Raw genomic sequence first — 22,938 nt, forward strand, 5'->3', positions numbered from 1 at the left:
GAAGATGTCCGTCAGATCTCTGGTTTTTTGGTCCATTCCGTGTGGGACCCCATCATCAGTCCGATGTGATGGACGTGTCAGGACGTGCCCGATGCCCCATATTCGCATCATATTTGGGTTGGATACGCGGGTCAGCCTGACTTGAGGCGTCTGTTTAAATCGAATTTTTATGATCGGTCAGTGATCGGGCCGTCCGCCCGGTTTGAGGCCCGGCTGTAGATGCTTAAAAGGCAGGTGTCGGCCTTGCACGGTGGAATTTCCACGTGCGCGCGTACAACGCAGCACCACTTTATTCGGTACCAGTATACTTTGAGGGTGGACAACACAAGGGGACAAAACAGCGGGTCTCCTTCTCCGCGTTGATTCTTGAATCACGGAACGGAAGGAAGGAGCCGAGCCGATCCCCCCCTCCATCTCGGGTCACAGCAACTTCCCTTCCCCTCCTGCGTCCCAGCTATTGCACTTTTCTGGGAAAGAACCCTTGGTGCTGTCCTACCTCCCCATCCAAGTCCAAGCACAAGCAGCATCAGCGCCTTCACCCACTTGCCTGCCTACTGTTTCAGTTCTTGTTTGTTTGGAGTCGGGGCTTCCATTTCGTGGAGTTCTCGTCCAACCCCCTCCTTCCATGAGAGCTTCGAGGCGGCCGGATCTCCGCAAGTGACCATGAGCCAGAGTGAGTGGAGCTCTCTCATCGTTTGTTCCGTTTGATTCTTTGGTAGGGCTTGTGAGTTGACCTGGGCGGGACTCGACTTCTTGTCTTGACCCGGGAGTCGAGTGCTTGTTAAGGTTGATGCAGTAGCAAGGGGACCTTCTTGTTCTTGTGTAGGGCACTTAACGCTAGATTGTGTATTTCACCTTGGAATTGCTCTTTCTTGGGCCCTTCTAATATTGTTGCGGCGATATCAAATTTGGTCTGCAGCCGATCCTTTTCAGTAGCCGGGGCCATTTTTTATTTTGTACTCTATTTTTTAATTCTTATTACAAGGTCAATGGTCGTAACTGCTACAGTGCTGTTTAATCAAACAAGAGTTCAACTGTTGCTCAAGATGGTTTAATCAGCTTGTTTTCCATGACCTAGGGTTCCAAGTCTTAAATATTTTCATTTTAATTCGATCAGAACTATTATTTTCATTAAGATTTGTTGGGTGGCACTAGGCTTGTCTTAGGATTTCAAGTAATCCTGGTCTTCACCATACTGTTGTGCTTGTGCAAACATTGGATCATGTTTGACTTCACAGCTTTATGTAGCATCATTGTTTCGAGGAGAGAATGATTGATTGCTTCAACTCATGCATAACTAAATGTTACCTTCATTTTGGGCCTGGTACAAAACCGACTACTACTTTGTCTTATCTTCCAGTTCTTCCTCTCGTAGGTTTCGACATCAACGTGCTTCTCAGAGAAGCAAAGAGCAGGTGGTTAAAGCCTTCTGAAGTCTACTATATCTTGTTGAATCATGAGCAGCTCCAGATCACCCACGAGCCACTGAATAAGCCACCCAGTAAGCACATCTCCTTAATTTTGAGAAATTTGCTTTTACTTCTATTTTACAATAACAGCGTCATTTGTTCTCTAGGTGGTGCACTATTCCTTTACAATCGCCGTGTGAATCGGTTTTTCCGCAAAGATGGTTATGCATGGCGAAGGAAGAAAGACGGAAGAACTGTCGGGGAGGCTCACGAGCGATTGAAGGTTTGCTTCAGAAAGCTCAGTATAGTGTCATAGTATTCCAGTTATTTGTCTTGTCAACACTCTTGCCAACAAGAGAGGTTGCCGTCTGTCAGGACTTGTCGGGTCAGTAGGTGTGCAAGTTCCTTCTAATAATGCATCATCCTTCCAAGTAGCAACACAATTGTACAGTCTGTGTGATGTTGTGTGGAAAATCAAATATCACAAATTAATCAGATCATTCACATCCATTTAGTTGAATTGCGTTGAACATTTGTACTTATTCATTTATAGTTCTTAAATGGATATCTTTGCCCAGTTTGCTTTACCATATAGTTTTTACTGCTCTGTCAAGCAATACATCGGAATTGGGACAAGGCAACAAGAAAGAACTATGTCATTTTGTAGTCATTCTTTTACTTGATTTTTTTTGCAACCATTCTTTTACCTGAATATTGTATAGCTGAAATATCTTTATTTGGTGTTCTCTGCAGATAAATTACTTATGGTTTGGAATTTGAATATTTAATTCTAGAGATAACTTTAATTTATGAGAGACAATGCAAGTGACACGAGTCTTACATCTACTGTTCTTGCAAACAGTGTATTGAGCTTGTTCCTTTTTTTAGCAATACATGTGTCTATATATGTTGTGATATCTTAGCAATCACAGCAATGCTAATACACATGCCTAGAAATGAGAAGATGTTGTATGGTTAGCCTGATCATTTTGTATTGTAATGGATTTTAACGAAAAGTTTATAAGTAGAACTTCAGAATTAGTTGTTAATCAACACACTTAGCACTTAATCTTATATATGAAATTTTCATATCAATACAGGTTGGAAATATCGATGCTCTGAGTTGCTACTATGCTCATGGAGAGCAAAATCCATATTTTCAGAGACGATGTTTCTGGATGCTGGAACCGTAAGATCAGCTTCGCCATTAAGCTATCTCAGTATCTTAAGACTTCTTTGAGATTGTGAACTATGCCATTTATAATTTTATGTTACCGTTAGGTTGCAATTGTGCTAAGATGCCTCAGTGCTACTCGCTCCGCTCACAAATATAAGATGTTTTGGATATTTCAATATGGACTACATACGGACTGAAATGAGTGAAGAAACACACTAAAATAGTGAATGTCTTATAATAGTGAACGGAGGAAGTACTTGCTATTCATTTGCTATCTAGGAAACATTGCAAACATTTTTCTATGCAAAGAAGAGCGATTGGTACTATTTATTATAATACATATTCTCCTTTTCTGCAGTGCATACGACCACATTGTGCTGGTACAATATAGAGAAGTAGCCGAGGTATGTGAGTATTATCTTTGGGAGCAAGTATAGATTGTCATGGTATCCTTTCCTGTGAATTTTTTTTGCTGGTATTATCTGGTCAAATCATCTGTGTGGGAAGTGGGAAATAAATAGTGAGAGAACTTGACTGAGTGAGCTAATAAAAGTGGAAACTTACAGTTATGGTTGTACACATATAATATAAGTCATAACTGCTGCCATGCGCCTTAAATATTTTCATAATGGATTAGATAAGGTCGTTGCACTATTCCAGAGAAATTTCTTACGACCATTTGCGTAATTGGGTCTTTTAATAGGATTCTTACGACATTTCCAATCTACACAGTTATAATCTGTTCCCACCAAATAACTGAAGTGGATTTTTTTTCTTTGTAACTAATCCACACCGTTATAATCTGGTTTCACAAAATAGTGGTGCAGGTCTTCTCTTAAACTAATCTACAACGTCCAAATGTGACCCTAGCAAAAATAAGCAGTGATCTTTTCTCTTTATCTCAATTGACGTGAGAATTTCGATCCCTCCAAACGAATGCGGCACCTTGATCTCACCTATTGATTATGAGCAATTTAATATGAACTTGAAAGTAGTATTCAAATCTATTTGATTTGATCTCACTCACTTGTTTAGTGATAAAATATTTCCATCCAATCTTCTTAATTTGAATACAATGGGAGCACATCCAATGAGTAATTTTTTTGCATGGAACTTTCTTACAGGGACGATATTATTCAACATTGTCAAATGGATCAGCGGGATCTCTTTCGACCTTGAGTTATCCAAATGACATACATGGAAAGCACGGCTCCACATCAGACTTTAGTGAGGGCAATGAATCCCACCAGAGTTCTGTAACTGAAGTAAGTTCTTATTCTGCAAACAAAGAGTACAACCATGACAGTGGCGTTCTACTAAGCATACCGGAGCTTCAGCAATCAACTGTAATGGGGATGCCAGAGCTTGACCAGAGTAGTCTGGAACGAAGTTCCGAATTTTGCATGGTAAATAATAATGACTCTACAAACACATCTGGGCTCAACCAAGCTTTGAAGAGCATTGCTGAGCAGTTAAGTTTGGGTGATGATGACTACATTTACATAAATCAAGCGCGTTCTTTGGACTTCACTACAAATACTGAGGCTGCAGATGTACAGGGAAATCAGACAAGCAATAGTCTAGGTAAAGTTTCTGGTAACCCTGCATATCTTCCAAGCTAGATCCATGGAAAAACTAAACTAGAATATCGAAATTGATAAATAAAAATGGCATACTGACAAGCATGCTTTGTGCTTGATTTGCCAAAAGTTTCTTTCCTCACAGTACACCTTTGTGATTCAACCTTTTTTTGCCGGCGTCTTGATACCACTTAATTTTGTGCCAAAAGTTTCGTCTAGAGACGTCAATACACACTATAAGGCGTCATACTCTGGACTAACTTATTGATTGTCTGATATTGTAAATTAAATCATATTATGTCGCATCCTTATTCAGGTGACGATGAAGCAAATCAAATTCGACCAGAAGGAGCTCATGGTGTTGGCAGGGGGATATCATCATCATGGGAAAATGTTCTGCAGTCCGATTTAGGTTTGCCAGCTTCATCTACATACCAGGTAAGGAAATGGTGACTGATCTTTACTATCCTCGTGTGATTTCTTCAACGTAAAGAATGAGTTGTGAAGAATCTACTGTGTTATTCTTATTGCTCTTGTAAGAGGGATACCTGCAAAGTCTTCCTGGTTGAATACCTTGGAAGACACTTTCTTTAACTAATTCATCGAGGGCATTTAAGTTGCTGTGCATTTAAGGTTTGGGCCATGATAGTACTACTTTAGTAACAGAATGCATAAAATGAAATGTCCTAACCATCTTGTTGGCTCCATGTCAAAATTGTGGTCAGAACGTACTTTACCATGCCCAGAACTATAACAGTTGTTTTACTATGTAAAGAGTGGTGATTCTTTCTTTGTTATCACCCTCAATGAACTGTGTTGACACCTTACATTTTACCATGAACAGTTTGGTGCCCACTATCAGCAAAGTTCGGAATATCAACCACCAGGAGGCCTAGACGGCAGTAATTTGCAGCTGCAAATTTCTGCTGCTAAAAGATTTCTTTTGGGATCAGAAGACCCTATCGACTCACCATCTTATAACTTCATACCAAGAGATGAAGGAATCAATGGCATTAATACTCTTTCAGCTCATGACAGTAGTCTTGAAAGCTGTCTGAACCCGGATTGGCAAAGAACAACACCTGTAACACTTCAAAGCAGTTCGTACCAAAGCAACTCATGTGGCTATGAAATATCAGAGTTCTTCGACAATGGTCAGTTTGAACCGTCCTCCGAAGAAGATACAAGATTAGCCTTGAAACAGAAGCAACAGTTTAGCATTCGTGAGATCTCTCCAGAATGGGCATTCTGCTATGAGATCACCAAGGTACACCACGAACATTTTAGCTTTCTACGTCTTAACACCAACTAATCTTATGTCTTGTTGTGCCTCTCTCAATGCAGGTCATCATTACTGGAGATTTCTTGTGTGACCCGTCGAATATATGCTGGGCAGTAATGTTCGGTGACACTGAGGTGCCTGTTGAAATTGTTCAGCCAGGTGTTCTCCGCTGCCACACGCCACTACACAGTGCCGGAAAGCTCACACTCTGTATTACCACTGGAAATAGAAAAGTTTGCAGTGAAATCAAGGACTTTGAGTTCCGTGCAAAGTCAACAGCTTCTAGTTTCACAGATTTCGCACCGTCATCTATGAAGTCTACTGAAGAGTTGTCACTTCTTGCCAAGTTTGCAAGAATACTTTTGTGTGACAACGGATCCTCTGCAGCTTCGGGTGATGATCCTCAGCCTGGACAGAGTCCAAAACTTAAAATGAATGAGGATAACTGGCAGCGGTTGATTAACGAACTTGATGTAGGATGTGAAAATCCACTAAGCAGGGTTGATTGGATCATGGAGGAATTGCTGAAAAGTAAATTACAACAGTGGTTATCATTGAGACTCCAAGGAGATGATGGAACATGTTCTCTGTCCAAAAATGAGCAAGGTATCATACACTTAATCTCTGCGCTGGGCTATGACTGGGCACTGTCTTCAGTTCTCAGTGCTGGCGTTGGCATAAATTTGCGTGATTCAAATGGATGGACTGCACTTCATTGGGCTGCTTATTATGGAAGGTAATCAGAAAAATATATTCTACTGCTGGTTATTTAGATTACGTTTTGACTAACCAGGATGAATCTTAACGTAAAATCAATGGTATAGGACTTAGATGCGCAATACTTAAGGCACATCTAGATGTGCCTTGGCAAACCCGTTTATTATAACTCTTAACTTCCTAAAATGTTATTTACAGTTCTTACAAACAAATAATATATTCTTTCATTGGCTGAAGAAACCATTGTTTTTCCAAAATTTCAAATGTGGTTGTACTTGGGTACTCTCGGCCCCCATGCCACTAACTTTGTAACAAGTAATGCCCAACTGCAGAACGTAGGTCACAAATGAAGTAGAAATGGACACTGTATGTTGAATAGAAAAGATAACCTTTTAGCATCCAAGATGTCTTGACTAATGGATTTTGTGCACACAAAATGCAATACATCAGCATATCTTGAAATGACTTGTATTTTTATTTTTTTTACATCTCTCTCCATATGTTAGTGTGTATTGCAATTTATTGGCATGGAACTAGCAAACAACCTTGTTAAGTAAGTCCATTTTTATTGCAGGGAAAAGATGGTTGCTGCACTTCTTGCTGCTGGTGCTTCAGCTCCAGCAGTCACCGATCCCACTGCACAAGATCCAGTGGGCAAATCAGCAGCTTTCCTGGCTTCTGAGCGAGGACATGTGGGCCTTGCTGGCTATCTTTCAGAAGTGGCGTTAACTAGCTATCTTGCATCGCTGACTATAGAAGAGAGTGGTATTTCAGAAGGATTAGCTGCAATTAAAGCAGAGCGAGCAGTAGAGAGCATATCTCAGAGAAGTGCCCAACTTCATGGGGGCACAGAAGATGAACTCTCACTGAAAGACTCTTTGGCGGCCGTGAGAAATGCAGCTCAAGCAGCGGCTCGGATTCAGAATGCCTTCCGTGCCTTTTCTTTCAGGAGGAGACAACACAAGGACGCTCGACTTAAGGATGAATATGGGATGACACAAGAAGATATTGATGAACTTGCAGCTGCATCAAGGTTATACTACCAACATCATGTTTCGAACGGTCAGTTTTGTGATAAAGCAGCTGTTTCAATTCAGAAGAAATACAGAGGTTGGAAAGGGCGCAAGAATTTTCTCCAGATGCGCAGAAATGTAGTTAAAATACAGGTAACAGAGTTATAAATATTTGGTTTAAAAACTGCATTCAAGTTGAACTCGCTGGTATATGATTGGGCTTTGAACTAGTACATGATATCAGGTAAGTTGTGTTTTACTTTGCTAACATTAAAGACCTTACTTTGTACAGGCTCATGTAAGAGGTCACCAAGTGAGAAAGAAATACAAGACATTTGTAAGCACTGTTAGTGTGCTAGAGAAAGTAATACTAAGGTGGCGCCGGAAAGGACATGGGCTACGTGGCTTCCGAGCCGAACAATCAGTGATGATTGAAGCAGAAGAGGGAGAGGAGGAAGACGATGATGACTTCGAAGATGATGAAGCAGTCAAGATCTTCCGTCGGCAGAAGGTTGATGAATCTGTGAAGGAGTCTGTGTCAAGAGTGTTGTCCATGGTAGACTCTCCTGAAGCAAGGATGCAGTATCGTCGAATGCTCGAGGAATTTCGCCAGGCAACTGTAAGTAGTTCATGGATTTGACATTTAAGCAATGTTGTGATCATAAGCCAAGTTGCCTGATGAAACTATAGTTCATACCACGATCTAGAAATATTAGAAAAATAAAGAGCAATTTCTCAAAAGAACAAAAAGACTGAGGTGCTAACCTCTTTCAAGGGGGCAAATCCATATGTAGTGAAATCTTACTCTTTGATGTGTAAAGCATAAAGTAGTGATATGCACAGTGTCAATTTGAAACAAAATACTTCTGAAGAGAAAATACCATTTATTATTCATAGATGAACTGCAAATGTTGACAGCTATGTAGAACTCATTAGAGTGCATTTGGTTTTGTTCTTTCTATCCAAAATCAAATCTCAGCAGTGCACTTACGATGCTGGTCTAAATGCAGGCTGAATTGGGTGCGTCTGATAAGGCAACATCATCGATACTTGACAACGACTTACTGGTAGAAATCAACAAGTTCACATGCTGAAAGAAGCACGTGGCACAAGCAGCGTTTGCGGAGCTTCCTAGAATGATGTGAAGTAACTAGGTCTTTGGTACAGTAATATGCAGCCCACTGTGACCTGATAGTGTGTGTCCAGTTTGTACAGTGTTTGACTGATTGTTGTAGAGTGATGGTTGTATCCGACGATGTAGTTGCCGGGAGTAACACCCTTCTGTTATCTAAAAAGAGGATGATGGTTCTATGTAGTGTTGTCTGTAAGTTATGTATTAATTGGGAATGGCAGGTTATGAACACCATATCAGGTATCTTTAAATTAAAGGTTGCTCGGTAGAATTTGGTCAGCATATTCTTTCATTTCCACTGAATGATGCATAGTCTGCGCAACTTCGAGAACCAGATTGTTCACATGAGCTACTAGTAACTAAATTGGTTGTTCGATGATCCATTAAATCTTTGGACGTAAATGTATATTTTTACGAAACAAGGAAAACTAAACAATGCAGAAATTGTATGGCATATCTACTGGATTCCTAATGTGCAAGAAGTAAATATGTAGGTGTTTCACTACAGTATTGCATGAAGATGTTTCTTGGTTAAAGAGAATGGCACTACAGTATTGCATGAAGATGTTTCTTGGTTAAGAGCGAATGGCAGGAATCCTCTATCATGTGAATGTGAACAGAAGTAACATATTCTTTGGGCCATTCTTCCAAAGGCTCTGAAACTCTCATGCGAAAAACTTAGAAGGATATCAGTCCTACAAAACTCCCTGAATAAATACAATCGAATGAGAGACCAAATTGCACAGCTAATGGACTAAAATACTTTACAGGCATATCACGGTCTTTCAGCACTTTCACTTAAAAGAAAAGAATATGCTCCACACAGAACACAAGTCCACATAAACAGTGATCACAAAAGAAAAGAAAGGGAGCATTACACAAGCATTGGAGCCAACGTCGAATCCTCAGAGAAAATAGAAGAATATCCCCTGTTATGGCCATAGCCATGTTGGGTCCAATATGCACCTTACACTTGTTTCGGTTACTAGTTACATTTCTCAAATCCTTAAGGGCAATACAGCACGATTTCACAATTTTGTAACAGTGATCTGGTCATATCGCATCTACTTTGGTCATATCCCATTCACTTTCCAATTAAAGAGAGCACCGTATGCAGTTTGGCCTTGGCACCCATCTAACAGTCAGATCCCTTGGGACTTGTAAGAATTGATTAGCAGCAACAACTCACACTGAGCAAGGGCTTTGCCACATTGATATATCTGATATTAGATCACGGAGTTGATCGATGAGGAGTTTCAGCTGTTTGTTTTTGCTTTCAATTTCCTGCAGCAGAATCCCAATGTTAGACTTCCTTACCAGAAAAATGTACGTATGTCATGTTACTGGATTAAAATAACGGATATTGTAAGTTGTCATACAGCCGATTTGAACTTCCAGACAGCATGGATGCTGCTACCTCCGTCCCAAATTATAAGACTTTAGCCTACCAAAAACGTCTTATAATTGACAGAGGAAGTACTATATAGAGAATCTTCCACTAGGGACACACTGGAATAGCTTCTAGTGATTGCTAGGGGTACTTAAATGATCCATTCTTAATTCTATATAGAAAGGATGGTGTGCTCCAACCTCTGGAAAACCTTGTTGCATTGCTCTAAAGACATACATCAACCTTGGTAAATTCAAAAGGCATGCAGATGATGGCAAATAAACAACAGATGCACTTCTGCGCCTTTACCAGAATAATTCCAGAAACATGTAGAATGAACATACTCTTAATGTATACAACAGAATGAACAAGACAATCCAAGCACTGGGAAACCAGAACCAAGACAAAGAAATGAAAGAGGGGCTCTGTCTGGGAAACTTCAGGTTTGCACCCAAAGACCGGCCTGTTTTTTGAGGCATTTTTGTCATGAGATTTTAAAAAAAAATCAAGCCATATATCAATATGTCATAAGCACCAATATGGGCATCTCATTTAAAATAGGTTACTTGGGGGTGCATCTGACATTCAACGACTGACCTGGTACCAAGTACCGACTGGTTCCTGATAATATCCTGAGTCATGCATAATGGTATCAATCATAATGATTAGACCTTCTCAAGGGAGTACCTTTCTCAAAGAAGATGCATGCTCTTCCAATCTCTCAATCTCGGCTTGATCACCTTTGGATTCTGTTGGCCCCATCTCCTGAAAATATCCCGACATAATTATAGACATGTAACAAAATGTGAACCTAGTAATCACGAGCACTGATTTTAATATAAGTGGAAACAGAAGGAATTAGATCGACACTGGATGTTGGTTCTGTTGATTCAATCATAGCTACAGCAAGCAAATTTTATCCAGAATGGCATAAGCATAACTAGTAATAAATCTGTTCACGGAGCAGGATGATAATCAACCCCCTTCTCGGAACCAAAATCTCGGCTCATATAGATATATAGTAGGATAAACAAGTCGGCTACCCAAAGTTCTTGTTTCGCCCCCATTTAATGACCAAAAACTCAATATCTCTTCTGTTCTAGGGAAATAATGTCTAGCGTCTTCAACTGCTCAAATGTGGCAAAACTCGATTGCTAAAAATGTTATGCATTTATTTCTTGAGTCAGACAAGAAAAGGCACTTAGCTCACTAGTTTCAAATAGGCCCATATCTCCAAAATCGAAATGACATTTTTCATTCAAAGCTGTACCATTGAAATGTCCCTAGTTTCTCCTCAGGTTCACACACGGTATGATATATGTTAGGATCGCATGGCCCAGTCCATCAAGTTCTCACCTGAGTAGAGGGCGACACCGCGGCAATGGACGCGCGCAAAGCCGCCACGGCGATCTTGTACCGGTGCCTCGCCTCGTCGAGCGAACCACCAGAGCCCCCCGCGGCTCCCCCCATGGTATCGGCGTCGGAGTCGGCGGAGTGGGGTGGCGGGGGAGCTGCGTTTTGGTGGTGGGGATGCTGGGAGGCGGCGGAAGCGGCGGTGGCTGTGGCGGAGGAGGACCAGAGCGCGGGGTTGCAGAGCTCGTCGTTCATGGAGGAAAGGATCTGGAAAGCGGAGGCGATCGTCTCCTCGAGGTGCCGCTGGCCCTCCGCCGCCAGCTCCTGCCTCCGCCGAGCTGCGACTGAGGCCATTAGTTAATCTCGCCTGAACCCTAGCTCTCCGCCGCCGATCTGAGCTTAGCTCAGTCCTGGCAGCTAGTAGCTTGCTAAGCACTTTCCGGGCCGACCTAGTTAAGAGCCGAATGGGCTTAAAGGGCGAAACTGGGCTCGTGTCTGGCCTCGCTCGTCCAGCATCATTTATATGTCTCAAAAGTTGCTCAAAAAAATATGTCTACAGTTTTTTTTTTGATAAATCTATGTCTACTATTTGAACGCCAGTGGTTGTCACGGAATACAAAACTGTGAAAGATAAATAACATAATTTACTACATTTTTGAATATTATATTTAAGTCCTAATAATATTTTATTAACAACATCAGCTGAATAGAGAAAATACTAAAGCTAAGCATATATTTATATCATGAGAAAAAAAGCTAGAAAAGTAGTAAGCATGAGTTATTTCAGCTCATAGTCTCCACTCACATCATAAAATGGTACATAGTCTCATCACTAGAGCCATCTCTCCAAGCAAAATAGATATGTTGTAGTGAACAAATTACAGTTTGGGTGGTGATTAAATTGCAATATTTATGATTATGATTACTCACGGCATAATTTAATATACGCATCCTGTTTGTGACATGTAAACTGTTAATGCAACAGTATATACAACTAATACTCAACCCAAAGACTGTTATCCACATGCATATCAGGATACTAAGTGCATAACAAACAGAGCATTGCAATAAGCATCATGATACAATGTAGACAATAAAACTATCATTCAAGCGTGATAAAGAAAACACTATTTTATTCTTTAGTAGCAACAATACAATACAATATGTGTCTTGTCAGCTCTTGTCACTGGGATATAGAATACTACATGATTGAACTCACTATCATACACCACTCACTCTGAAGAACTACCGATCAAACTTGGCCAAAGAAGAAAAATAGATTGGAGAGCATGCATGACTACTTAGTTATGCAGCAAATAGAACCACAGAAAAGTCAATAAAATTCATAAACAAATATGATCATAAAGTGACAATTCATCATATCCCAACAAACACAACACCGATTACATCAAATTAATCTTGATCATGTGAGGCAGCTCACGAGAGCCTTGTATTGAGGCATAAGGGAGAGGATGTTATCTAGCTATTGCCAGGAACCCAACGTCCTAAGGAAACTACTCACACCTGGACATGGTGGCAGGAAGGTCGATGAAGATGGCTCCGATGATGGATTCCCCCTCCGATAACACGCCGGAACAGGCCTCCAGTTTGGATCTCCCCGGAACAGGAACTTGCGGCGGCAGAAAAATCACGAAAAATTGGTGTGGGGGTTTCAAGAAATATATAATTTATAGGCTGAGGGGGGCATAATACGGTGGGGGCGCCAAATGGGCCCACCACATGGCCCCACTTGCATGCATGGCTTGACAGCGTGGGGGCCACGGCAGGCCCTGGTGCTTTCTGGAATTTTTGTCCTCTGGAAAAATCGTCAAAAACATTCGGGGTATTTTGAGGTCATGAATATCGATTTTCTAAAAAACCAAAATCATGCAAAAACAACAACTGGCTTTGAGCACTGAATTAATAAGTTAGTCCAGAGAAATAATATAAATTGCTATAAACAATATATGAAAAATATATGATATAGTAAGAAATAATCAAAAATCACATATACGTTTGAGACATATCAAAGGGTTTTTGCAAATCTTTATAGTTCAGAAGGAGTCGAGAACTTGAATATTCTGTTGGATGGTATTCTTCGGAAGATGACAGATGGCCTAAATGCTGACTTATCCAAACCTTATAATCTCGAAGAGATAAAGTGTGCTTCTTGTTTCAAATTTTCCCAATGAGGGCCCTAGGACCGGATGGGTTCCCCGCTCCATTTTTAAGCTTTGTGTTGAGGTTAAAAATTGTTAAGCTTTGTTCATTTATTTGCACTAGTATCAACCTTTGGTGCCCAGTGGATGTAATATATTATAATATGTTGAGATGTCCTATTATAACTTGTATGCTTATCATTAACTGTCGTATATTGCATAGCGCGGTTCGCACCTCATGGGCCGCACGTTGGCTGCAACCACCAAGCACCAAAAATGGGTTGAAAGAACCATGGGATGAATGCATCGCATGCCACTTTTGGGCCGAAAGCACCACAGGCGTAAAATGGCCCAAAACCTTCGCAAGATGTGGTATGCTCAAGGGCATTACGCTCCATGGGTCGTGAAGGGGCATGAAACACGATGAGCCGCTGATGGGCCAAAATTAGTACGGGCTGAAACGGCCAAAATAATCATGGGCCACAAAGAGGCCAAAAGTAGTAAGGCCCCATGAACCAAAAACAATTTGGATATATAATGGGCCATAAATATGCCAATGTACACCACGGGACACAAATGAAAATCAAAAGCATCACAAGCTGTTAATGGACTGAAAGGGGCAACAGACCAAAAATGACCCATAGGCAAGAAGGGACCTTAATGGACCAAAAGGCGTGATGGTCCGGAAATGACCCGCTAATGGACTAAAAGGCGCGACGGCCCAAAAATGGCCCTGCAACAACATGGGTCGTTAATAGACCAAACGACGCGACGGGCCAAAAATGGTTCAAAGGCAGCACGGGTCGTTAATGGACCAAAAGGCGCAACGGGCCGAAAATGGCACAGACGCAACACGGGCTGTTAGTGGACCAAAAGGCACGCGAGCTGAATATGGCCTTGAGTAAACATAGGTCCTTAATAGACCAAAAGACACCACGGCACGGAAATGGCCGAGGGACATGCGGACCATAAATTGTCCAAAATGTACCATGAGCCTTATATGGTCTCAAGACTCGACGGGCCGTAAAAGAGTCAGAATATACAAAAGGTTGCAAATACCTAGAAGCATCACGAGCGGTAAAGATCTGAGCCAGTACACAGGTTGTCAGGGTCCGAGCCACTACACGGGGCCGTTAATGGGCTGAAAGCAAGTATGGGCTGAATTAGAAAACGATACCACGAGCCACACATGGGCCCAAAGTATCAACGGGCTGGAACCATATTGAATGGCCCACGGGCCCCTAATGGGATGAATTCAGACATGTCCTAAGGGGTCGTGGGTACCCAAGCCATAAATGGGCTATATACAAACAGATTGTTATGATGCCGATAATGTGTTGGCCTGATTACTTTTGACTAAGTCAAGTGGGCCTTAAGAAGGCCTTTTGCTGGGCTGGCCTTTTTAACAAAACATGCCACTATTAGAACGTGCCACGTGTCGATGTTTCATAGGCGCATATCGTCCATTGGATGGGCAACACATGTCATAAAGTAGAGCTGGCACGTGGCTTTGTTGGCAAATGAGAAGCTGACGCATGGAAAATCATCATTGATGGGGGTTGTTAACGGGTATCGGATCCGGAACCCGCACCCGATGGCTTAACGGCACCCCGTTACGGTGGTTACCACATGTCGGCTACCCTTGACGAAACAGTTCCGTGAAGCATCATTTATCATCATGGAAGTGGACACTTCCATGATGAAAAGTGATCATTATCATTGAACACATCCTCGACGGCACATGTATGAGTATCTTGATTCTGTCATAAACTGTCACGAAAATACATGGCTGACAGAAAACATGACCTACTGTGACAAACGTGTATCATCACAGATGTATCTTTGTTTGTAGTGTCTCGACTAGGCTGATGTGGCCAGGTGAGTCGGCAACAAAACTCATGGAGCTGAAAAATGAAGATTTGGCCCAACATGTAGACCGTGCTAGTGTCAACTAGCAGTCCCATCTGAACTCTATGTTCACCACGCAAGACTTGTATGGGCCACCACTATCAGAGATGATTCAACCGGATCCCTTGGTGGGGTATCCCTATGAGGTGAGTAGATCAAAGGGGAAACATAAGACCATATTTACCTAGGTTCAGGCCCTCCTCACGAGGTAAACCCCCACTCATGCTCGTGTATATTGTGATTGGGTTGTACAAAGTACATGTATTACCGAGGGATACTAACTTGTCTATTGACTAGCTTGGCCCCAAATTATATAAGATATTGGCCCCCCTAGGGTTACATGAACCTAGTCAGCTATGTCGATGGAGGGGAGTCCTCCACAAATCCAACTTCCTTGTCTTGAACTGTAAGTGTCGTGGTTTGATGACCCACAAGTATAGGGGATCAATCGTAGTCGTTTCGATAAGTAAGAGTGTCGAACCCAACAAGGAGCAGAAGGAAATGACAAGCAGTTTTCAGCAAGGTATTGTCTGCAAGCACTGAAATTATCAGTAACAGATAGTTTGATAGTAAGGTAATTTGTAATGAGAAACAAGTAGTAATGGTAACAAAGGCACAACAAGGTAGCCCAATCCTTTTTGTAGCAAAGGACAGGCCAGAATGGTCTCTTATAATAAGCAAAGCGTTCTTGAGGATACACGGGAATTTCATCTAGTCACTTTCATCATGTTTGTTTGATTCACGTTCGCTACTTTGATAATTTGATATGTGGGTGGACCGGTGCTTGGGTGCTGATCTTACTTGAACAAGCCTCCCACTTATGATTAACCCCTCTCGCAAGCATCCACAACTACGAAAGAAGAATTTAGATAAATCTAACCATAGCATGAAACATATGGATCCAAATCAGCCCCTTACGGAATAGCGCATAAACTAGCGTTTAAGCTTCTGTCACTCTAGCAACCCATCATCTAATTACTAATCCACAATGCCTTCCCTTAGGCCCAGAGATGGTGAAGTTTCATGTAGTCGACGTTCACATGACACCACTAAAGGAAGCAACAACATACATATCATGAAAATATCGAACAAATACCAAATTCACATGATTACTTATGACAAGACTTCTCCCATGTTGTCAAGAACAAAAGTAACTACTCACAAATCATATTCATGTCCAAGATCAGAGGGGTATTGAATAGCATCAAGGATCTGAACATATAATCTTCCACTAAATAAACCAACTAGCATCAACTACAAGATGTAATCAACACTACTAGCAACCCACAACTATCGATCTAAGGTTTTGAGACAAAGATTGAATACAAGAAATGAACTAGGGTTTGAGATGAGATGGTGTTGGTGAAGATGTTGATGAAGATCGGTCCTCCCACGATGAGAGGGTTGTTGGTGATGTCGATGGCTTCGACTTCCCCCTCCCGGAGGGAAGTATCCCCAGCGGGATCACTTCGCCGGAGAGCAAAAGTGCTCCTGCCCAGGTTCCGCCTCGAGACGGCGGCGCTTCATCTCGAAAGTCCTCTCCTGGTTTTTTTTTCTAGGTCAAATGGCTTCATATAGTAGAAAATGGGCCACGGAGGATGGACAGGGGCCCCACAAGCCACCAGGGCGCGCCTAGGGGGTGGGTGCGCCCTCGTACCCTGTGGGCACCTGGTGGGCCCTCTCTGGTACTTCTTTCTTCCAGTACTTTTTATATATTCCAAAATAAGTCTCTGCGAAATTTCAGCTCATTTGGAGTTGTGCAGAATAGGTATCTTTGATGTAGCTTTTTCAAGTCCAGAATTCCAGCTGCCGACAATCTCCCTCTTCATGTAAACCTTGAAAATTAAGGGAGAAAAGGCATTAGAATGGCACCACAAAGTATTATATTGATCAAAACATCATAAATAATAGTAGGAAAAACAAGATGCAAAATGGACGTATAAACTTCCCCAAGCTTAGACCTCGCTTGTCCTCAAGCAAAAGCCGATATCGATAATCATGTCCACATGTTTAGAGAGAGAGAGAGAGAGGTGTCGATAAAAACAAAATATGGACATAGCAGCATCATGATCAATATCATAGCAGCAATATATATTATCATAAAACTTCTCATGGAAAGGTAACAATTCATCACAACAATGAAGTATAAATTATAAACTTTCTTGAAAACTAACAAACTATGTTCTCAGTCAACAAAGCAATTACAATTCACCATATGTTTAGTAAGGGTCTCATGTAAGAGCTTTTGTTTAGAAAGTCCACATACTCAACTATCATTTAGTCTTCTATGATTGCTGACACTCACGACATATATATGGAGCAAAAGTTTCAGTCAAACACATAGAAAGATAGGGGCTTATAGTTTCACCTCCCAACTCATTTACCTCAAGGACAATGTCAACAATAATAACTCATGATCACTCATATCCAACTAGATATATATGCCTAGATCTTTCCCCAGCACATGATGCTTGCAAACGAGAAAAATATAAAGGAATAGAGGAGAACACTATTCTCTTGCATGATAGGTAAATACATGAAGGTAAAAGATAGGCCCTTCACAGAGGGAGGCAGAGGTTGTCATGCGCTTTTTGTTTTTGGATGTGCAAGCTCTTAATGCAAAGGAGCACCACTTTATATTGCCCCTTGTGATAGCAACCTTTATTATGCAGTCCGTTGCTTTTATTACTTTACCATCACAAGATCGTACAAAGCTTATTTTTCCTTATAATAAAAGATCATACATATTAGAAGCAATTGTTATTGCTTTATGCACTGGTGACATCTTATTACTTAAATGATCTTACTCAATCCATAGGTAGATATAGTGGACTCTCATGACATGAAACTAAATTTAAGGGTTTTTCGATGCACAATTAGTAACTCTACTTGTTGTGGATTTTTGGCTAGCGAAGATATTGAGCAAGCACCACATATATGTTGGAGGATCTATAACAATATAACTTCTATGTGAATATAATCAAACATTACGCTGTCTTCCTTGTCCAGCATCGACAATTTGATATAGAATACTTAATGGGAGCTCACAATCATAAAAGATGTCTAAGATAGTATATTTATATGTGAATCTTCTCTTCTCTTGTTAACTTCTTCATGAATTGCATCATTGACCAATACTATGTTTGTTAACTTTCAATAAATTTTACCACTTATACTTTTCTTTATGTGATGTCATTACTTTCCATAAGATTAGCATATGATCTTTTCATTATTTTCATTGCTAAGATTGAAACATAAAAGAAAAGAAGCAAAACTCAAACTACTGTTTATTATATAACTCTCAACTCGATTACATAGATAGATAGATCATGAAACTAGCACTCAGAAATAGATCATACTAAATTTTTATTCAACTAAATCGCGAAATAGCGAATAATTGAACTAAGATAGGTAAAGATAATAGAGATGGTGATACGATACCAGGGCACCTCCCCAAGCTTGGCACAAGCGAAGGGGAGTGCCCATATTTGTGTACTCAAGTCTCTTTCTTCGGTGATGATGATGATGATGATGATGAGGTAGTAGGCTTGTCTTCCATCTTCCACGGCATAGGTTTCCCATCATAAAAGGATGAAGGAGTCTCTGGGGTCCTGGAACTTGAAGCTAAATGTTGGGGACCTTTGCATGCAAAACAAAAAAAGTTCTACGCACACGCAAGATCTATCCATGGAGATGCATAACTACGAGAGGGGGAGAGCGTCTACATACCCTAGTAGATTTCTAAGTGGAAGCATTTGTCAATGCGGTTGTTGTAGTCGTACTCCTTCATGATTTGTTCCGATCAAGCAACAAACGTACGGCACCTCCGCGTTCAGCACACGTTCGGCTCGATGACATCCTCGCCTTCTTGATCCAACAAGAGGGGCGAAGTAGTAGATGAGTTCCGACGGCATGATGACATGGTGACGGTGGTGGTGAACTAGAGGGAGGAGATTAGAACCACACTGGGCTTGTAATTATGAGGATTAGAGGTAGCTAGGGCTAGCTCTAATTAGTCAACTAGGACCAACTAGAGGAGGTTCAAAAACTTGTGTTCTAGGGATCTAGCCCTGCTCCTCTATTTATATGTTGAGCCCCGGGGTCGTAACTTGGAGAGGAAGCCTCCCCAAAGTTAGTTTGGAACACAAAGATGAGTCAGTCTCAGACTCCAGGGCTAAACACCATGATTCCCGGTGTTTACGTAGACGCAATGGACTCCAGCGTCTATCTCAGGGGTAGATGCCATGAACCTAGCGTCTAGCCCCTGCCTTCCATACAACTCCTTTGTGCACCGACTTAAATCCTCATGGGCTTTACCCCTTGGCTCAACCATAATATCTTATATATCAATCTTTACCCCCGGACCATTCCGGTGCTCCTCGTCATGTCCGTGATCTCATCCGGGACTCCGAACAACATTCGGTCACCAACATACGTGATATGTCTCAACGTATCTATAATTTTTTTATTGTTCCATGCTATTATATTATCATTCTTGGATGTTTTATCTTCATTTCATAGCAACTTTATATCATTTTTTGGGACTAACCTATTGACATAGTGCCCAGGGCCAGTTGTTGTTTTTTGCTTGTTTTTTACTTCACAGAATATCATTACCAAATGAAGTCCAAATGCCACAAAACTTTTTGGAGATTTTTTTTGGACCAGAAGGAAACTTGGGAACCAAGGAAGCACCTAGGGGGAGGCCCATGGGGCCTACCACCCACCAGGGCGGGCCAAAGGCCCCTAACATGCCCTGATGGGTGGTGGGGCCCATGGAGGTCTCCTCCACACCTCTCAGCTCTATAAATACTCAGATATTCCAAAAACCCTAGGGGAGCGATCGAAACACAATTCCAGCCACCGCAAGTTCCAGAACCACGAGATCCAATCTAGAGCCCTATTTCGGCACTCTGTTGGAGGGGAACACGATCACAGAGGGGTTCATCATCCTCATTGGCGCTCCTTCGATGATGCGTGATTAGTTCACCATAGACCTACAGGTCCGTAGGCAGTAGCTAGATGGCTTCTTCTCTCTCTTTGATTCTCTACAATGTTCTCCTCGATGTTCTTGGAGATCTATTTGATGTAACGACTTTTTGCGGTGTGTTGGTTGGGATCCGATGAAGTGTGAGTTTATGATCGGATCTATCTATGAATATTATTAGAGTTTCTTTGATCTCTTGTATGCATGATTGTTATAGCCTCATATTTCTTCTCCGAAACTTTGGTTTGGTTTGGCTAACTAGATTGAATTTTCTTGCAATGGGAAGAGGTGCTTTGTGATGGGTTCGATCTTGCAGTGTCCTCACCCAGTGATAGAAGGGGTAGCGAGGCATGCATGTATCATTTCTATTAAGGATTAAAAGATGGGGTCTAATTTCTACATGAACAGATCTTGTCTACATCATGTCATCATTCTTATTGCATTACTTCGTTTCTCCATGAACTTAATACACTAGATGCATGCTGGATAGCGGTCGATGTGTGGAGTAATAGTAGTAGATGCAAAATCATTTCGGTCTACTAATCTTGGACGTGATGTCTATATACATGATCATTGCCTTGGATATCGTCATAATTATTTGCTCTTCTATCAATTGCCCAACGGTAATTTCTTTACCCACCGTATGCTATTTTCTCGAGAGAAGCCACTAGTGAAATCTACGCCCCCTGGTCTATCTTTTATCATATTGTTTTCAGATCTATTATTCCAAAAATCCAAAAATACCTTGTTGCACTTTTTCTTTACTCATTTTTTATGTTCTTGCTAGATCTTTTATCCAATCTCATACAATTTAATCTATTTTTTACCATATAGGGATTGACAACCCCTCTTTCGCATTGGGTTGCAAGTATTTGTTCTTTGTGTGCAGGTACCTGTCGGTGTCAAAACCGGCGGATCTCGGGTAGGGGGTCCTGAACTGTGCGTCTAGGCCGGATCGTAACAGGAGGCAGGGGACACAATGTTTTACCCAGGTTCGGGCCCTCTTGATGGAGGTAAAACCCTACGTCCTGCTTGACTAATATTGATGAAGTGGGTAGTACAAGAGTAGATCTACCACGAGATCAGAGAGGCTAAACCCTAGAAGCTAGCCTATGGTATGATTGTCTGTTGTGATTGTCGTCCTACAAACTAAAACCCTTCGGTTTATATAGACACCGGAGAGGGTTAGGGTTACACAAGGTCGGTTACAAAGGAGGAGATATCCATATCCGTATTGCCTAGCTTGCCTTCCACGCCAAGTAGAGTCCCATCCGTACACGAGACGAAGTCTTCAATCTTGTATCTTCATAGTCTAACAGTCCGACCAAAGGATATAGTCCGGCTGTCCGGAGACCCCCTAATCCAGGACTCCCTCAGTAGCCCCTGAACCAGGCTTCAATGACGATGAGTCCGGCGCGCAGTATTGTCTTCGGCATTGCAAGGCGGGTTCCTTCTCCGAATACATCACAGAAGAATTTGAATACGAGGATAGTGTCCGACCCTGCAAAATAAGTTCCACATTCCATCGTAGAGAGAATAGTATTTTTGCAGATCTAAAATTTTCTGGCTTGTTTTGGCGGCATGATGTTATGTCATGGCCCGGTGATTATTCGAACCGTTTACTTTAACCAGCCCCGCACATAACGCGAGGCAGTTTCTTAACATGTCTTGTCAAAGCAGAGATCGTGTTCCCCCAATTATGGGATTCTCATTAACGCGGTCGTGGGTAACCCAACCGTTTCTAGGACTCCTAGATTATAGGCAAGTCCTAAACGACTACGGAGAGGACGCTTGATATTCACCCTCTTTATAAAGGGACAAGGTTTTCGCTTTTTCCCTCTCGTGCTCAATCAAACCCTTCCCCCGCCTCGAGTTCCAACACCCAAAGCCCAGGTTAGGTGCTCCGGATCTTCAATCATGTCCGGATCCAGCCTTCAAGGCCAATGGATGCCCTCCTCCGTGACGGAAGAGGACATCAAGAAGTTGAGGGAGGCCAGATACCTGACCGCCGAGGTTTCGCATCGGCTTCCTGCTCGAGGGCAGGTCGTCCCTACCCCCGAACCCAACGAGAACGTCGTGTTCGTCTCCCACTTACTCCGAGGCCTAGGCCTCACTCTGGATCCCTTCGTCAGGGGTTTGATGTTCTATTACGGGCTAGATTTCCACGATCTAGCTCTGGACTCCTTTCTCCACATCTCGACATTTATTGTCGTGTGTGAGGCCTTCCTCCGCATTACCCCTCACTTCGGCCTGTGGCTCAAGACCTTTGAAGTGAAGCTGAAGATGATCGAGGGGCAACATGCAGCGTGCGGAGGTGCATCAATAGGCAAGATGGCAGGAGCTCCCTGGCCGAAAGGTTCCTTTCCAAAGGTGTCCGAATTATGGCAACAAGAGTGGTTTTACGTCACAGCTCCCAGAAGTGCTAAGTGGGCAGCTGCCCCCGCTTTCCGCTCGGGGCCCCCACCACGACTAATGTCATGGATTAGCAGAGGTCTGAGCTGGGGTCCAGCCAAGGACGTGCCTATACTGCAAAGCCGCATTCGAGATCTCTTCGAGGGAGATTTTAATTTGGTCGTGGTAATACAAGTTATGCTGGTTCGTCAAGTCCAGCCTTGCAAACGTCGGCCCCTTCGCTTGTGGGAGTTCAACCCATAAGGACCGCGTGCCATTCAAAGTTTCCTCGGCCTGACGCACGAGGAGATGTACAAGTCATTCTTCGGACCTCAAATAGAGTGTCCGGATGCTACTGAGGATGTGGGCCTGAGTAGTAACCGCGTCGCCGAACAAGTAAGAAATCCTCTAGCCGAACACACTGTCCTTTATTCATTATG

General features: G+C 42.1%; 2 protein-coding genes across 2 annotated transcripts; one reads left to right on the forward strand and one right to left on the reverse strand.

Moving 5' to 3' along the window:
* Positions 1-368: 368 nt before the first annotated feature.
* On the forward strand, positions 369-8,592 carry LOC119354966 (calmodulin-binding transcription activator 4-like). Its single transcript, XM_037621734.1, has 12 exons — positions 369-673; positions 1,376-1,501; positions 1,577-1,692; positions 2,510-2,598; positions 2,945-2,990; positions 3,711-4,170; positions 4,483-4,604; positions 5,011-5,433; positions 5,511-6,184; positions 6,740-7,331; positions 7,471-7,797; positions 8,189-8,592. Exons 1-12 carry the CDS (start codon positions 664-666, stop codon positions 8,270-8,272), a joined length of 3,069 nt encoding a protein of 1,022 aa, XP_037477631.1. The 5' UTR covers positions 369-663; the 3' UTR covers positions 8,273-8,592.
* Positions 8,593-9,083: 491 nt separating this feature from the next.
* Positions 9,084-11,518, reverse strand: LOC119354967 (mediator of RNA polymerase II transcription subunit 30-like). The gene is made up of 3 exons (XM_037621736.1): positions 11,057-11,518; positions 10,388-10,465; positions 9,084-9,594 (listed from the first exon to the last, which is right to left on the reverse strand). Exons 1-3 carry the CDS (start codon positions 11,405-11,407, stop codon positions 9,496-9,498), a joined length of 528 nt encoding a protein of 175 aa, XP_037477633.1. The 5' UTR covers positions 11,408-11,518; the 3' UTR covers positions 9,084-9,495.
* Positions 11,519-22,938: the final 11,420 nt, after the last annotated feature.

Source organism: Triticum dicoccoides, chromosome 2A (genome assembly GCF_002162155.2).
Source record: "Triticum dicoccoides isolate Atlit2015 ecotype Zavitan chromosome 2A, WEW_v2.0, whole genome shotgun sequence".
Lineage (NCBI taxonomy): Eukaryota > Viridiplantae > Streptophyta > Magnoliopsida > Poales > Poaceae > Triticum > Triticum dicoccoides.

What these genes read in the sequence shown, in the direction of transcription:
- LOC119354966 (XM_037621734.1), top strand. An exon ending in TGTTTCTGGATGCTGGAACC is followed by an intron (nt 2,599 to 2,944) that starts GTAAGATCAGCT and finishes CCTTTTCTGCAG; the next exon opens with TGCATACGACCACATTGTGC. An exon ending in TCTGCTATGAGATCACCAAG is followed by an intron (nt 5,434 to 5,510) that starts GTACACCACGAA and finishes CTCTCAATGCAG; the next exon opens with GTCATCATTACTGGAGATTT.
- LOC119354967 (XM_037621736.1), bottom strand. Translation starts at nt 11,407, where the DNA reads ATGGCCTCAGTCGCAGCTCGGCGGAGGCAGGAGCTGGCGGCGGAGGGC. An exon ending in CGGTGTCGCCCTCTACTCAG is followed by an intron (nt 10,466 to 11,056) that starts GTGAGAACTTGA and finishes GGATATTTTCAG; the next exon opens with GAGATGGGGCCAACAGAATC. An exon ending in ATGCATCTTCTTTGAGAAAG is followed by an intron (nt 9,595 to 10,387) that starts GTACTCCCTTGA and finishes ATTCTGCTGCAG; the next exon opens with GAAATTGAAAGCAAAAACAA.